This window comes from Alexandromys fortis, unplaced genomic scaffold (assembly GCF_014885135.2).
Source record: "Alexandromys fortis isolate MF-2015 unplaced genomic scaffold, M_Fortis_MF-2015_v1.1 scaffold_164, whole genome shotgun sequence".
Lineage (NCBI taxonomy): Eukaryota > Metazoa > Chordata > Mammalia > Rodentia > Cricetidae > Alexandromys > Alexandromys fortis.
Genome location: NW_026068047.1, coordinates 1,663,926 through 1,682,160, shown reverse-complemented (window position 1 = coordinate 1,682,160; position 18,235 = coordinate 1,663,926). Strand labels below are relative to the sequence as shown.

Below are 18,235 nucleotides of genomic sequence, written 5' to 3'. Positions count from 1 at the left end.
GCTTCCCCTGGCTAATCCGGGTTGGAATTGCCTTCTCCCCCCTCCCTTCTCCTGGTCTTCTGCCCCTGGCGGATTTGGTTCCGACGCCACTGAGAGTTTGGTGCTCTCAGCCGTTCTCTCCAGGGTTTGGTGCCCTGGCCTTTTTTTTCCTTCTGTCTTCCTTCCTTTCTTTCACGTTTCAGGACACCTTCCGACTGTACGGTCAGCCCCCAAATCGGCATAACTGTCTCCTCCCGGCCAGGTTTGATTCCCGTCGGTTGCTGCCACTTACTGGCTCCTCCCGGCCAGGTTTCTTCCCTGTCAGCTGCCAGGTTCGGGACAGTTAGTCTGCCAACCGCGGCCTTCTAATTGCCAGGGACGCCTGTAATTAGAACTGCCGTTTTCTTGGCACCTCCGTGTGCCTCTGGCTGTTGATACCATTATCCGTCATGGGTTCAAAACCATCTAAGACCATTCCCCCTGGTTCACCTCTGGGTCAACTCCTGGAGTCTCTAAAACCCCACGCCCTTATTCCGTCCATTAAAATGGATAAACTCGTCCGTCTTTGCTCCAAGACGTGGCCCCGTTATAAATTACAGGGCGATCTCCACTGGCCTCCTCAGGGCTCATTTGACCCCGATGTCTTATGTGAGTTAGCTAATTTTTGTCATCGCTCAGCAAAATGGAAAGAAATGACTTATGTAATGGTGTTTTTTTACATGGCTCTAAAGACTGATCCGTCTGCGGCTTCTCATTGTTCACCTGCTCACCCGTCTCTCTTTCCTCAACAGATTCCAGAAATCTCTCCTCCCAACCGTCCCACCCTCAGATCTCCCTCTCGTTCTCCGCCACGCAGATATTTTCCCAGATCTAGGTCTTTCCCGCCAACGCAGCTTCCGCTCCTGCCTCAGCTCCCAGCCTTATCTACCTTACCAAACTCCGCCTCTCAACTGCGTATTTAGAGGTATTTTTCTCAGCCATTCATTCCTGGTTCTACCAACCTGCCCAGTTCCACTCTTGGGGAGAGATCTTCTAACCAAGTTGGGAGCCTTCTTTTCTTTCGCGCCCCCAACTCGTTTCATTCCAGATTCGTCGGTGACACAGCTGCTGCTTCTCCTGGCCCCGCAATCTTCTGATACTAACATGCCTTTTCCTCTTCCAGCCTCCCAAGTGGACCCTCTCGTGTGGGACACCCAAAATCCCGCTGTCGCTAAACACCATTCCCCTGTTGTTATTCAGCTAAAAAACCCCACTGGATACATCACCCAGGCTCAGTACCCCCTCTCTTCCCAAAGCCTCAAAGGGTTAAAACCTATAGTCTCTGACCTTCTGAGAAAGGGGCTGCTTCGCCCCACCTCTTCCCCCTTCAACACCCCAATATTGGCTGTCAAAAAATCTAACGGAACTTATCGTTTGGTTCAGTACCTCCGGCTCATTAACTCTGCTGTGGTACCGTTACACCTGGTTGTGCCCAATCCTTTCACTCTATTGTCCACCATTCCTTCAGGGACCTCCCACTTCTCCGTCTTGGACCTCAAAGATGCCTTTTTCTCTATTCCTCTCAGCCCTCAATCTCAAAACATCTTTGCTTTCACCTGGACAGATCCTGATACTAATTTTTCTACACAGCTCACCTGGACCATTCTCCCTCAGGGATTCCGGGACAGCCCACACCTCTTTGGCCAGGCTCTGGCCTCTGATCTGCTTTCTCTGCCTCTCCCTAAATCAAAGCTTATACTCTATGTCGATGACATCCTGCTGTGTAGCCCATCTTTGGAGACCAGCAGGACTGACACTGCCGCCTTATTAAATTTTTTATCCAAAAAGGGCTACAGAGTCTCACCAGGCAAAGTTCAATTGTCCACGACTCAGGTAACATATTTGGGATTGACCATAACCCCAACACAAAAGGCTATTACTCTGGACAGAAAAAGACTAATTCAATCTCTTGCAGTTCCTTCCACCAAAGAAGAGGTTTTATCATTCCTGGGAGTGGCTGGTTTCCTGCGTTCCTGGATACCCTCCTTCTCCCTCCTTGCTCGCCCGTTATATGAAGCAGCTCTCGGCTCTCTACATGAGCCCCTTCTTCACCCCATCACAAAACCTTTCCGGAGACTCCAGCAGGCCCTGATCCAAGCCCCAGCCCTCCATCTTCCGGATTTAACCCGCCCCTTTTCTCTTTACGTAGCAGAGAAAGAGGGCTATGCCCTGGGAGTCCTAGGACACCAACTGGGACCCTCCTTTGCACCTGTAGCTTACCTATCAAAGAAGATGGACCTTACCACCCGGGGCTGGGCACCCTGCATACGTGCTTTGGCAGCTGCTGAACTTCTTATTCGTGAGTCAAAAAAGCTAACCTTTGGAGCACCTACTACAGTTTTCTCTCACCATAACCTGTCTAACCTCTTAACCTACAAAGGTCTACAAACCTTACCCCCTTCTCGAGTTCTTTCCCTTCAGGTGGCGCTGATGGAAGATACGAGCATCAATTTCCAATCTTGCCAACCTCTCAATATTTCAAATCTTCTACCTCAACCTAATGCTAATGATTCCCCATCTCACTCCTGCATTGAGGTCCTAGAGGACCTACTACCCCACCCCTCACATATACAGGAGGGCAGTCTGTCCCAGGCTACTCACACCTGGTACACAGACGGCAGCTCCTTTCTATGTGACGGGACGCGCAAAGCAGGTTATGCCATAGTGTCAGATACAGAGATAATCGAGGCCAGGGCACTACCTGCCCTTACAACAAATCAACAAGCCGAACTGATAGCTCTCACCCGAGCTTTTCAGTTAGCCGCGGGACAGTCTTTAAATGTTTACACAGATTCCAAATATGCCTTTCATATTCTGTTGTCTCATGCAGCCATCTGGAAGGAGCGCGGACTTCTCACGGCGAAGGGAGGATCCATTACCAACTCAGAGCATATTATGAACTTACTAAAAGCTTCTTATCTCCCTAAAGCTATAGGAATTATTCACTGCCGGTCTCATCAATCTGACAGTTCCATTGTCTCCAAGGGAAACAACCGAGCGGACAGAGCAGCTAAGATGGCAGCACTCCAGAATACAGGCCTGCCTCGGCTACCTCAGGGAGTATTTACAGTACAGCCCACAGTCCCACAGGCATCTCCCAACACCCGACAGATCCTGTCCTACCTACACCAGCTTTTTCATCCCAATGAAAAAGCCCTACTTCATTTTGTAAAAACACATGTCAAACCCACACCTGACGATATCAGGTTTTTAAAAGCCACCACTGCTTCCTGTCAGATCTGCCAAAAGTCAGATCCCAGGACCAAATATCGCAGCTTCCCTTTTCCTACCCACCAAGCCAGAGGTTCTCTCCCGGGAGCCGACTGGCAACTGGATTTTACTCATATGCCCACAGTCAGGAAAATTAAATATCTCCTGGTTCTGGTGGATACAATGTCTGGATGGGTTGAAGCTTTCCCCACCTCTAACAAGAGAGCCCAGACAGTCTCTGACATTCTTCTCCGAGAGATTATCCCTAGGTTTGGATTCCCAGCCTCTCTCCAGTCAGATAACGGTCCAGAGTTTACGTCACAGATCTGTCAAACCCTGTCCAAGGCACTCGGAATCCCCTGGAACTTTCATATCCCCTACCATCCACAGTCTTCAGGTAAGGTAGAACGAACTAACCGCTCTCTAAAGACAGCCCTTATGAAGATGTCACAGGAACTTCACCTCGATTGGGTAAGACTTCTGCCCCTTGCTCTTCTCAGGCTCCGGGCCCTCCCCAAGGGTCCCCTCTTCATTTCACCTTTTGAACTTATGTATGGGCGGCCAGTTTTAACACCCGGCCTCTCACCAGAAACCTCCCCCCTGCCCGATCACCTGCTCACCCCTCTTCTTTCACACCTGCGTTCACTTCTATGGGACTTTGCGGATCACGCTCTACCTCAGCCCTGCACTGACGCATGTTTTCCACCAATTAAAATAGGTGATGAGGTATTGCTCTCACCCCCAGGTCAACGCCCCTCACCTCTTGCCCCTAAATGGCAGGGACCCTTTAGAGTAATTCTTTTAACTCCCACAGCTGCTAAGCTAAAAGGGGTTCCCCACTGGATCCATCTGACACACCTCAAGCCCTTTATTTCCACAGCTCAAAATAATCCTTCATACACGGTAACCCAGACGGGACCCTGTTCCCTTAAGTTCCAAAAGACACCAGGCTTAGCCCCTCCTACCCCATCTGCCACCTAATTCTCCTGCGTTAATACATCTTTCCTTCTCCAAAATTCTAAATAACCATTCAGCTGCCATTACAGATCATCAAGTACGAAGCCAAGGGCTCCAGCGGTAAGCAGGTTCACAGGCGGTTCAGTAACGGAATAAGTATCATTTAATTTTTTCCTTTTCTCTTCTTCTTTCTCTCATTCCTAGGACTCCTCCCCCACCCCTAAGTTTCCCCTCTAACCAAACCTTCCAGATCTCTTCTCCCTAATTTCTTTCTCCACTAATGCGATTTTTGCCTTCCAGCATCCCAGCGATGACCCAGCTACTCAGAAGAAAAAACCGGACGGAGGTGACTTCTTCAATCAGCCAGCCCAGAACGCCAGCGGACCAACCGAACATTCCCTGGACCCCTCGACGTCCAAAGTCAGCAGGAAGCAGTCATGAGAGACCGGGCTACGTCCCCATTCCCTAAAGACCCCCCCCCCCCAATTTTAAATTTTTTTTAATAAACCAAAAAGGTTGGAATGTTGTTCCTTGGAAACTACGGCTCCCAGACTCCTCCTGGAGTACGAACACCTTGGCGCGCTGGCGCGTCCAGGTGAGGGTCATTCCTCCCAGATAACCTTGCGCCCCCCGCCCCCGTTAAAAGCGAGCCTCCACGAGGTCTCGCTCTCTCTCTCACCTCCTACCCTTGTGTGTCTCGCACATCCCATCCCTTATTGTGTTTTCCTCTCCCCATTAAAGCGCACCCACGTGGGAGCCGCGTGTCTCATCGTCTTCTTTGTGCGTGTCTCGCCTATTTTGTGTTTGTCCACACACCCACGCCGCCGTTTTTAAAGGAATAATAAAGGGGAGGGAGGAAGGAAGGAGCCACAGGACGAGAACATCTGGAGGGGAATTAAAAGTTGGTTTAGCAGCAAAGCATACGATCATTGACAGAGAATTCTCCCTCTCTAGAGGCCACTTTTTGGCTCTGGCCCTGTGCAGGGCTGTACTCTGCAATCCTAGGTGCATCCCCTGAGAAGGGGTCTCCAGGCTATGAATTTAAATTTTGCAATGGCTGATGTACGTGGATGGCTGGACATTGCTCCCAGCTGGTCTATATAAACAGGTCAGTGAGGCATGTAGTTAACTTGCGGGACAGGTGCCATACTTACTGAATTTTGAAACACACCTCTGTGGCTGTGCTTTATTTTGGAATCATACTACATCCTCCACTTAAATACTTTTTTTTTATTCTTTATCTTCTACCATTCTTGCAATGAGAAAAATCAAATCTATAACAAAAAAGATCACAGCAACTAAAAAATTTAAAGCTTATCAAATGTGTATAGGTGTATATGTGTATAGGTCTGCATATATATTTGTGTCTGATATTGTGCCTGATGCCTGTAGAGCCCAAAAGAGGGCGCTGGAATCTCTGGGACTGGAGTTACAAACAGTTGTGAGCTGCCACGTGGATGCCAGGAATCAAGTCCTAGTCCTGTGTTTCTAATGGCAGAGCCATCTTTTCAGCCCACCCTTTAACTTTTAAAAGTAACAACAGCAGTATTTACTGCTACACTGTGCCAATGCCTCTGTTCATTAGCTCATAGAATAGGCACACCGCAGAAGAGAAAATGAAAGCTAAAAGAAGTCAAGCAAATTGCCTGAGGCAAACTGGGTGGTTGAGCAGGAATGTGAATGACATCAGGAAGGGAATTCCCTGCTCAGCCTCTGACCATCTCTCTAGACCTCTCAATATTTGCATATACTACATGTCATTAAAAAGTAACCACAGATTGAAAGATTATGTTTGTATTTTCTTTGTTCAAGGTGTTTATTGCATCTCAGAGGGCAGACATGCACTGGGTTTTAAACCAAAATACAAAGAAAAGCCATTTTGAAATTGGTTTTAGGTAATTTCCCCCCATTACAGTGTATGTTATCCCCACAGTAAATTCAGATACAACCACTTTAAAGGGTACCATACAGCTATTAAGTAATTTGAAAAATAGGCAAATGCCTTTCCAACCCAATATGCTTTTACAAAGAGCTGCCAAGCCACTAAACAACACTGATCAACAGTGACCTTGTGCACACATCAAAATCTTCAGCCAAGCCATCAACACAGAGAGTATGACAACAAACTAAAAACCAAAGGATACAGTATGTACATTAAAAGATTCAATTCGCTGAACTGGTGTCAATCCTATCACAGAGGTACAACAGAAGTCACTTTGAGCTCAATCATAGGATGGATAAACACTAGTCTATAAAACACACAAAGAAACACTAACTGAACAGATGCACGTAAACCCACAGTGAAGGAAAAATATCTGCAGTTATCTTTAAATTACAGGTGTCTCTTGGGGCACATTCATAGTCACATAAACAGCACAAATCTAACTGCATTTCCACAGACACAATAGAAAGACTCCACTTGTCAGTGCCTTTGATCAAAAATGAATAAATAGGTCAATTTAGATGCAAAACCTGCAAATATAATTAAAATATATATCTTAATATAGCAGTGATAAATATGGACTTCTCATAGGATTTTTTTTCTCATTCTCAATAAGATAGCTTCATCAAGGAGAAGTTTCATTATGGACATTAAACTTCATTATTTTTTTAAAATAAAATTTCTTAACATATACAGTGCACAAAAATAAACATTTCTCACAACAGTTGAAGTTTCTGTGATTGGAAAAATGTACTTCACACCGAAAAAGGTTTCGCATAGTAGAGCGTTTTCCTCACTAGCTGATAGTTATCACATGGCATTTGTAACGAGGTACAGAAGAGAAGAGAGTTCGCGGGAGGACTTGAGGGTGTGTCCAAAAGTTATAGATATATACACTAAAACCTTCAAAAACACAGACACATCTTTCCAAATGGCTCACCACACAACAGCTGCATCATCCGTCCATGGGCAACGTCCAGAAAAGCACTAAAGGCATTGGAAACATCCATTCATTGTTTACATCGTACAACACACAAACAACCCAAATACGCTACGAGTTCGAGAGTAGGGATAACAGCTAAGGTAGTCACATTCCTAATGTTCACGGTCACAGCTGTGCTGTGTGTCTGGAAGAGAAGTTACAGTCAGCACTGGGTTTGGTACTGGTGGCTCACTGTGAAACTCCGAGCATCAATCTTATTTGAAGTTTCCAAACTCACGTTATTTTTTCCTATTCAGTCACAAAAATTGCAGCTGTAAAGAAAAAAAAAATACTTGAATTAGAAAACATGCTGACAAAACCCCTCAAACATATGACCTCCCTGACAATTTCCCTTCATAGTGTAAAACGTCTGTACACAAAAGGGTTCGGGATGAACAAACTCACATTTACGGTTTTCCAAAGTTTTCAAGATAAGCTTAAAAATCAACTCAGGAAACTTAAACAATTCTATGTACAGTTCCAGTTTAGAGAAACATTTTATCAACAAACTTTAAAAACTTTGACACTAGCGATCTTGGTCTCAACCTCTAAGAGCTACTCTGTAAATATGGGCAGCGACAGAAAAGGTGGAAAGGCAGCAACTGCCATTATTTTTCATGTTCATCAGTGAGCCACTCAGGAGTTGGACCAGTGTGGACTGGAAAGGGAAGGCCAGCCTCAGGGGCTTGTGTCTTCTCTGCTACCTCTGCTTACTCCAGCCACTCACTCTTTCTCTTGGGAAATCCTCTCGAGGGTCAGAAGGCATCTATCTCTTCTTCATAAAATGCTTGTCTGCTCGGGGTGTGTATCTTAGGGATGAGACTGTCTCAAGACTCCCTTTGTGTCTGCCACTTTTCAAGGCTTCTTGTCTGCGTTGACAGCAAGAGCTCCTCAATGAGAGACTTCTCTAAGCAGTCTCCTTGCCATTCTAGAAACAAGCTGCCGGGAGAGGTGGTGTTGTATGTGTCTACCTTGGTGATCTGAGGGGAACAGACAGGATGGCCACAAGAAAAAAAAAATCTGACTGAGATGTCAAGGCATTAAAATGGTTTATCAACAATTTCATTTAAAATAGATTTTATTATGTGGCCTAAGTTGGCCTCGAATTCTCAATCCTCCTGCCTCAGCCTCTAGTGTGTTAGAGTCACAGGCTTGGGTCACCATGCCTGGCTACTGTTAACCCACACATACAAAAAAATGTCAGGAGTTAATAAATGTGGGCAGTGGATATATGATAGAAACCACACTGCACTGTGCTTCAAAGCTCCCACATTCTTACTGTTCTTTTGGCCAGACCTTAAAAAATCATTTCATGCTCAAGGACCAGTTCTTTCAGTTATAAAACAGCAAATCTGATGTGGAAAATATTGAGTGAATATGTAAAGTAATATTGAGCACCGCTGCAAGCAGCTACTGACTGTGTTAGGTGCCGGGCTGAAAGTAAGCGTTCCCTTCCATCCAGTTCCTCCCTCATGTTCATTGTGAACCATTCGGTAAATTAAATTTATGAAACAGAAGCCAAAATTGCCAGGTTTTCAAAATTCAGCTTGAATAAATGCAAAGGGTAAGAATTCAAGCTTTACCTTAACATGAAAAATAAGGATAAAGACAAGATGTGGTTATGTAGCCAAACATATTTTTAAGTATCTTCCAAATTCAGTATAATAAATGCTGGCACCCATGAAGTCTAGTTATTATGGGATAGATACGGTGGTATCTCCCAGTTAGCTTAGCAGCTGGGAGACTTCTGCCTCATCAGTATAATTTTTGTGCTGTTCAAGATAAGTTTTTTCCCCCATAGTTTAACAAATGATTATTTTAAAAGTTCACTGATAAGAACAGGCTTTGATGTCAACTTTAAAAGCTCTAACCATTTAAATATACCTATCTACCCACCCATCCATCCATCCATCCATCCATCCATCCATCCATCCATCCATCATCTACAACTTCATAACTAGAACAGTTTTAAGCACTGCACAAAGCTCACTATAACAAGCTCACAGGAAAAACTCAACATCAGATACCTTAAATTGTTTACAAGAAATCCTTGATGTTAAGATCCGCTAATGGGTCCTTTGCTGGAGGTTTCTTGGGACTCTGAGTGGCAGGTGTAGGGCTTGGAGAAAGCTAATGGGGAAGAGGCCAGCCCCAGAGAGCAGAAACAGAAAGCACAAGAGAGACAGGTAAGCATTAGGCAGAACATATACCAGGGAAAACAAACACACAGAAGAGCAGATGGCTAAAAGTCAATACAGCTGCTTCATTCTACGTCGTCTGGGCTGTGCTTAACTTTGGAGTGGAAAAACGCACTAGGAATGGTTTTTGGATTTTTCTGAAATTCTTTGACATCAGATTCAGCCAAGGTGAAATATGGGGACTATGGGAGAAGAGTTTAAGTTAGGAAGATATAAGAATATACAGTAACACACACACAGACACACACACACACACACACACACACACACACACACGGAGAGAGAATGCAGTAAGCATTCTTACCTGGAGTGGTTAGTGACATCAACTATTAAGAAAAGGGTTACCCGGTCTTTCTTATAGGAAGAGTGAGTTTCAGGGGTACTGAGACGTAAGTTTGCAGACAGTATGGTAAGAAATTACTTTATTAACTATGTCGGTGCTTCACAGAAATTATTTTAAATGAGACACAGCTGTGGGGCAGTGTGTGTATCAGATAAACAAGTCATTTCCTAGCCCCAATCCAGCCCATCTAAGCTTGCAGCAAAGGACCACAGATCTTATCTTGCGTGTATACCCAATACTGTGATTACCGACCGCAGAAGAATCTTCTGGGGGCCCTACTTTTAAGACTGGCAAGGGAACGCCTTAAAACGTCTGCAGGCAGCCTGTCTGGAGCAATGGTCGACACCTCTGTTTTGAAGCCAATTCATCTCAAGACGACAGAAGTTCCTGAAATCTGGGACTGTTGGGTGGGGTATCTGCGTGTGTGGTTCGGGAAGGGCAGCTCCAGAGGCCGGGATGCTGAATCTGTCCCCATGTCTAATCTACTGGCTGTAGTATCTGCCAATCTCATCTCTAAAACTGATGTCACATTTCACAGAATGTCAGGGAAAATCAGTGTTTAAAGCTTGAAACTGCTTGGCAGAAATTGAAGGCTTAACCCACAACATGTGAGATATTATGACAATATTATGACAATTAACTAAAATAATAGATGGCCTGGGCATTGGTGACAAAACAGTTTTCTACAGGAAAGTTATAAATGCAGGTTGGGTTATTCTATTGGCCACCTATGCTTTATTTTGATAGAGGAAATAGAATTCAAATATTGGGCCAGGTATGGTGGTGCACACCTTTGATACTAGCACTTGGGAGGCAGAGGCAGACCTCTGTAGGGCAGTCTGATCTAGACAGTTAACACCTAGGCCAGCCGGGGCCATATGGTGAGGACTAAAAAAGGAAAAGCTTAAGTAAATCAATACTACATAGATATTGCATGCTATTCCAGGGCTTACTGTAACATCAATTATCAAATTATTTCATGCTACGTGTTTTTCATTTTCATTCTTCAAATCAAGTAATACCTGATGGTATTATACAAGAAAAATAATTACCTTATGTGACAAAATTGTATATATTAACTCATTTCTAAGGCTTTCACACACTGAAAATAATGTTTAAAAGTTCTAAGTAAGTGTCCTATAAGAAAAGACAACATAAACATCCATTTGTTACATTTAAAATGCCACAGGAGTGAAGCCGTTTACTGACGTCATTAAATTCAACAACTGGAGCCATTTGGTTTAGTTTGATCAGCAAGTTGCTACTGAAGTTATAATTTTGGGTTCCCACTGTGCCCAGGCCAGCTGCTCAGAGACACATGTCTCTTTATATTACTAACAAGTGAGAAGAAGAACCAAGAGAGAACGCCTTCCAGCATGGCTAATATTAGCAGCAAAGCCCTTACATGGCGTAATGCCTTTTGCATTTCTGTAAGCGGCTGGTGGAGTAGGGAATTTGGCCTCACTAAAACCAGGTTTTCCCTTCACTGGGGAACCTACCTGATAAACTCTAAACCTCAGTGATATCCTAAGGGACAGGCGTGACTTTGTTATTCAGAGTTGCTCCTGGAAGCCCCCTCTATGTAGTTTTTTTTTTTTTTTCCCAACTCAACACAAGCTGGAGTCCTCTGAGAAGAGGGAACCTCAGCTAAGAAAATGCCTCCATCAGATTGGTAGGCGAGCTTATTTTCTTGTAATGACTGATATGGGAAAGCCTAGGCCACTGTGGGTGGTGTCATCCCTAGACAGGTGGCCCTGGAGGGTATAAGCCTTGTAGAAGCAGCATCCCACCATGGTCTTTGTCTTGTCTCTAGGCGACGGCCCTGAACTCCTGCCCTAACTCTTTACAATGGACCATAAACTGTAAGCTGAAATAAACCCTTCCCCCACAATTTGCTGTTGGTCGTGTTGCTTCTCATAGCAACAGGAAGCAAACTAGAGCAACCCTGAGAATTTATACTAACTAAGCATGACTCATAGGCCCTTCCAGATGGATGCTGAGATGACTCAGGGTAGATGGAGGCTGGCCATACCAGAAAGGCTAATCAGTTATTATGTTGGTGAGTCTTTGGGCCACATAATAGCAAGTATGGCCTCCGGGATGGGGAGGGATTGGAGATTGAGTTCAACTCATAGGTTCAACCAATCGTTACTGTGCAGCAAGGCCGCAATAATGTGGTACTGAAGCCAGACTTATCTCCCCCAGCTGTCAATCCTGTCACACACAGATGCTAGAGCCGTCCCAGGCTTGGACAGCTCCCAGATGTTCCTATCATCTCTTCTCCTCTAGCTGCATCTAATTTGTATCCTTTCACGTCAATAAAACTATAACCATGAATCTTGTACTTCCCTCAGTTCTGTGAGTCACTATGGTAAATCTAAGCAGAGTGAGGTCACAGAGAACCTTAGTTTTATATACAGCCCATCTGAAGCGAGGGTGGCCCTGGGGACTCCCAGACGTGTAGCTGGAATTAAAAGAGAAGCAATTTTTATGGGGACTCTGCAGTTTGGGAACTCAGTGCTGCTGCTGACAGAATTCAGGGTAGACCCTGCAGCTTAGACAACTGTGACTCCACACTATCTGTAATCCCAGCAGCTGGGACGTGGATGGAGACAGACAGTAAGGCCAGTCTTGGCTACACAGTGAATTTGAGATCAGCCTGGGCTGGATGAAATCATCTTAAAAAAAATAAAACAAAAAAAAAATCAAAACAAAAGAAAAAAACCCAACCCCAACCTAACCTCATCACTGGGACAAAGGTATCAGGTACCCTAAAGGAGCCATTCTGATTAAGTAGAGGAAAAAGAGAAGGACCCCAGGATGGTTAGTTCTCAGTCACTGTCTCCACACCACACACTGCTTCCATGCCCCTTCACTCCTGAAACAACAGCTATGAGAGCCATTAGGTAAGAACACCTTTTAACGGCCACACCGAGGGAGGCAGGATAGAGAGACGGAGAACACGATAGGACAGGAGCCCCTCACCCTGGAGTCTGATTGAAGCAAGAATTCCAGCCCAACAAACATTTGCTGTGAAGGCTAACCTAGAAATAACAATCCCTCTATATAGAGATATTCATATCTAAGAACCTCGGGGAGGGTTTTCCAAGAACTACCCTGGGGAATCTCAAACAGAAGTGTTAATACTGTTTACAGTAAGGCGTCCTACCTTCTGGCATCCCTGTGATCTAAACTCTAACTTATCCACCGTGAGCCTGTCACACGATACGAACCCCCAGTGATCTCTTGTAAGGTCCTTAGCACTCTTTCAAGACAGTGTCTTCAACCCACCCAAACCAAATACCTGACAATGAACCATGACGGTCACTTAGAGAAGTCTACAACCACTCTCTGAGCTGTGTCTTTCTCTCTGAGCAATTTTCTTTAACCTTCCTGTTCAGTCTTTATTAACCACCAATTCTGCTTCACACTGGCTAGTCTTGCAAGACTACTTTTTTTTCAAGCCATGAACCCCAGAGAACTCCTGGCCTGAGAACTCCTCAGGCTGCTGAGGGTGGAGAGTGGGGCTGTTCCTCTTGCCTCTTCATCACACCACTAACAAACAGCACAGCAGTTTATGTTTAGGACTAAATGGAGGGTGCTGGGGACTGACCTGTGTGCCCGGCACAGCTGCGGCTCCAAAGGGTGGTCTCATCATGGGCTGTGCGAACATGACCGGCTGCTGAGGCATCATGGTCATGCCTGTCCCCGCAGGAGGCTGCAAAGGAACGAAGACTCTCAGAGCAGGTCTGAGACCCATGAGTGCAAAACCGGACAGGCACACCTTTAACATGCTTTGGAATACTGCTGAGAAAACCACGCAGGTAGGAACTATGGTCTATTATGTGACCCTGTCAGATGGGGAAAAGGACCCTGAGCTGTGTGTACAAGTCTGGCTGGCCATGCGGCATCCTCGTTCCACTCAGAAGCTGTGTATTCACCTCCTGCTGGATTAGTTCTTAAGTAGACAAGAGCTAGCTTCCTTATGCAGGATGGCCCCAACGTGCTGAAGATGGATGTGCAGAGTGAAAAGATCCAGTAGAGAAAGGATTGTGTTTGATGACTGAACTAAAATATGTAGTAAATATCATCTCCAAAATGATATGACAATGTGCCGTAATTTTATGTCAATATATTCATACACATTGTAACTGCTTCCCTACTCCCTGGCCAGGCTGGTTGAGGCCCAAAGCAGATGATTTAAGTCGTAGGTTCCTTAACTGTACTTCCTGAAGGAGTACCTGTTCGTTTGAGAGTGTGGAAGGACGTGAGGAATGTCAACGACAGGTTTTTGACACAGGTCATCACTCACCATTCCAAATCCTGCTCCAGGCTGCCCAACAGCTGGGGCCCCGGCACCCGGAGGAACTGAGCTGGTTGGAGGAACCGTGCCCTGCTGCACACGCGTGCCCACAGAACCACACGGAACAAATAAGAAAGAAACAACATAACATGGTTTTAATCTGCTAGGCTAGAATTTTAAAACGTGTGCATTTCAAGCTTGTGTATGTGGATATAACAAAGCATCCTCAAACTCCACGTCTAGAATTTAAAAGATGACGGGCACCATAGCAATGGTTTGAGGTTCACTTTTGTGGTGCTGTTCGGATTCATGGGCTTGCAGTTGCTCAAACCTCCCTCTGCCTAGCCCGCTCTCACTGTGAAAGAATTGAACTCCAGTGAGCCAGTTCCTCCCACCATTCTATTCTCCAAAATGCAGCAGAGGGTTAGACACTATAGCGACAGACAGACTTAGACAGGCAGGGGTGTGCCCAAGGGAGGAAAATTATTGGTGGGCTTGGGAAAAGTGCCTTTCCTAGTTTTGCTAAAAAAAAAAATTGAAGATATGGTAATTTGAAATATAAAAATGAATATCTTTTAAACCTTATGGAAAGGATGATGATCTGGTTTCAGGTGTAAAATTGGTGTGATGAAAAAATATGATCTCAAAACAAAATATCACACAATAGAACACAACTTGTCTTAGTTAGGTTTCTACTGCTATGATTAAACTCCATGACAGAAAGCAACTTGGAGAGAAAAGGGTTTATTACAGCCCACAGCTTAGAGCCCATCCTGAAGTGAAGTCAGGGCAGGAGGAGCCTGGAAGCAGCAACTGAGGTAGAGGCCATGGAGGAGTTCTGCTTATTGGCTTGCTCCTCATGGATTGCTCAGCCTGCTTTCTCATACAATTCAGGACTGCTAGCCAGAAGTGGCCTGCCCACAGTAAGCTGGGCCCTTCCCATAGAAATCATCAATCAAGAAAACGCACCACAAGCCAATCTGGTGAGGACATTTTGTCAACTGAGATTTTCTTTTTTGAAAAGACATTAGTTTAGCCGGGTGGTGGTGGCGCATGTCTTTAATCCGAGCACTTAGGAGGTAGAGGCAGGCGGATCTTTGTGAGTTCGAGACCAGCCTGGTCTACAAGAGCTAGTTCCAGGACAGGCTCCAAAATCACAGAGAAACCCTGTCTCGAAAAACAAAACAAAACAAAACAAAAAAAAGAGATTAGTTTATGTCAGGCTGACATAAAACTAGTCAGCATACTTCATCCTTTCTGATAGGAAAAAAAAAATGTGTTCATTTCTTATTTCGACGACCAGGAGATTTTGGCAGAAAATATGATAAAGTGGTATCACAATCCATGACAGGGAATGTGCTGGAAAATCATTTCTATAATTTTACAGATAAACCAGAAACATAAATACTACTATTAAGGCTACTGCAACCACAGGGTATTTAAGTATAGGCTGTAATCATTCCATGCAAAGTCCAGAGATTTGCATTTCATTGAATTCTGCATCTTGCTTATATCCTTTCAATGTGAACTAAGCGTACAATGTTAATAGTCAAGATAAGCAGAACATCCTTGTTCTGTAGACTTGAAAATTGGTAAACTGCCCATATCCCCCTGGCCTCACTTACGTACCGGTGGGACGCCTGCTGACCATGTAGCTGGGGTGACCTTCGGTTGCCAGTTGGCTCCACCAGTCAGCTTCTTCTCCCCAGCATTCCACTGGAGATCTCCCCTAAGGGGCAAGTGTGAAAAACAAACAAAACACAAAGTTCAGAGGGAAAAACAGCATGTGGCTTCCTGGATGCTTCTACTTGGGTTAGAAGTGGTCTGTTGGAACCTGGTGGTGATGTAGTATAGATTAACATTTACAGATTCTTGCCATATTGTATCTAAGACAGCGCACAAGCATTTAAAATAAAACAAATGTGTGTTTTCAACTCAGTGGCAGCAGGAACTTCATGCCACTTACAACAGAAAAAGATGCCAAAAAAATTCAACTGACTTCTTCATTCATAATAAAAACTTTAAACAGGATGCCATCAATCTGGACACATACCTTGTTGAACTTATTTTTGTCATTTTAATTATGTGTATGTGTACATTTCTGTGTGTGGGTATGCACACGTGTGTGCTGGGATCTAGGAGGCCAGAGGTGTTAGATTCTCTGGAGTTGGGGTGACAAGGAGTTGTGTGACCCATCTGTCACTTGTGCTGGGAACAGAACCCAGGACCTCTGTTAGAGCAGTCTGTGCTCGTGACTGCTGAGTCATCCCTCCAGCCCTGTAACTTCTTGGATTTCAAATGCACTGACGACGGCGTTCAACAGAGGGCTTCACACAGCCGTACAGCACCTCTACCCTGCTCGGCAGTCACTGTGCAGCTCTAACATGCGCCTCAGTTTTGATGACAAAACATAGCCGAGAAAAGGATATACTGTTTATCAGTTTTACGAACCAGTTACGAAAATTAACATTAGCCAGAAATACGGGGCGGAATCTCAAACTCAAAGCTACTCTAAGCTACACAGAGAAACCCTGTGTAAAAACAAACATGCAAAAAACTCAAGACTCCATCCCAAAACATTTCCAGATGTAACAACAGTGGCAATCCTGGCCTGAAACGGATCACTCTTTCTCAAAGCAGAGCAATAATTTGGAGATTTCAATAGACTAACAACAAGAATGTAAATTGAAATGAAAAACAACTGAAATTACCTAACGGAAGACTGGGAAATAACATACCCAAGCGAGTGAAATGTTTTTTTGATAGTTTTGAATAAACACACACCAACACATTGTTCAAAGGAAAGCAGATAATACAAAAAAAAAAAAAAAAAAAAAAAAACCAAAAAAAACCAACTACTTACTTTTTTGTTGTGGTACCAGAAATTCCAAGATCTACAAATAGGTAAAAGAAAAGAAAAAGAATTTAAATCTTTATATTCAGCTTATATATTTCAGTATTTGAGACATCCAACACTCACAGACTTAGAAAAGGACCATAGTTTTGCCTAGCAATGACTGTATCCAGTTGGTTGAAAAAGAAATTATATTAGTGAACAAAAGCAGAATTTTAAATTCGTTTATCTCACATCAGTCTTAAGGATCACTTAGTGTGACTTGCCCAGGTCTGGACTGCTATCTGAAAAGCCCTGTTAGAGTGGAGGTCTGTGACCCTCCTCAGTGGAGTGATTTCCATGATAAAAAGCTGTCTTTGATGAGGGCTAATAATGACTAACTGATCATTGGGTCTAGACTGGTTACATGTGCAGGGTCGATTATGCTAAACACCCGCCTTCCTCCTGCAAGTTGGGTGCCAGGCAGAGTGTGCCCATGTTAGCAGTCAACCAAACCCCTGGCTCCTCACACCCTAAGGGGCTTCCTTGGGCTGAAAGGTCTTATGCAGCTGTGTGCCCGTCTCTCGCTGCTGCGGTGATGCTCAGACGTGAGCCAAACCACGGGCTGGGTTCTAGGAGTCTGCGAGTGGACTGTGAAGGTGGGAGTGACCTTGGGAATACCCGGCTCAACCACTCACCCATACTGCACTTCACTTGCCAACTTGGTAAAGATTTATTGTGCTTTAGCTGTAGGCGTTAGCCTAGGCACTTGGGATATATCAATAAAGAGACATATTAAGGGCCCCCATGCCGAAGGAACCTGCACTCTAATGGTGTGACACAGATAAGAAACAATGATGTGAAAAAAGCAAATGATACGGGCTGCTAGAAGGGGAGGATGAGGGCAAGGAGCCAAACGGTGCAAGGCCTCCTGGAGAAGGCGAGGCTTTGCCAAAGCTGAGCTCTTGAGGCTGAGCGAGCAGCCAGCACAGTGCCCCTAGTAAGTGTGAAGCTGATTTGTTAGATGATGATTTTAATATTTAGTTCTTGTATCTTTTCTTAGCATTACAAAATAAACTATACATATTAATTAATCCAAATACAGAAATCTTTACATATAATTTTGATTGTTTTTAAAAAATGACTTTTATTTTATGGGTATAAAATTCTGCTTGCAGCCGGGCAGTGGTGGCACACACCTTTAATCTCAGCGCTTGGGAGGCAGAGGCAGGAGGATCTCAATGAGTTCGAGGCCAGCCTGTTCTACAAAGTGAGTTCCAAGACAGTCAGGACTGTTTCAGAGAGAAACTTTGTCTTGGAAAAAAAAAGAGAGAGAGAGAAATTCTTCTTGCATGTTTGTCTGTGTACCACATGGATGCCTGGTACTTGTAGAGGAGATCCTAAGAGAGCATCAGAGCCACTGATGAAAAACAATAGTTTGTTTTCTTT

At 44.5% G+C, this 18,235-nt stretch overlaps 1 protein-coding gene across 1 annotated transcript in view; it reads right to left on the bottom strand.

The window, feature by feature from the left end:
* Nucleotides 1-6,000: 6,000 nt before the first annotated feature.
* Snap91 (synaptosome associated protein 91) overlaps nt 6,001-18,235 on the bottom strand; it is a 108,424-nt gene continuing 96,189 nt past the window's right edge. The window contains exons 24-29 of the mRNA XM_050118935.1: nt 16,817-16,847; nt 15,583-15,682; nt 13,963-14,046; nt 13,264-13,368; nt 9,137-9,239; nt 6,001-7,381 (exon numbers count right to left, since the gene is read on the bottom strand). Of these exons, the coding sequence (XP_049974892.1) occupies nt 9,147-9,239; nt 13,264-13,368; nt 13,963-14,046; nt 15,583-15,682; nt 16,817-16,847 (413 nt within the window). The 3' untranslated portion in view covers nt 6,001-7,381; nt 9,137-9,146. The remainder of the gene's footprint in view (nt 7,382-9,136; nt 9,240-13,263; nt 13,369-13,962; nt 14,047-15,582; nt 15,683-16,816; nt 16,848-18,235) is intronic.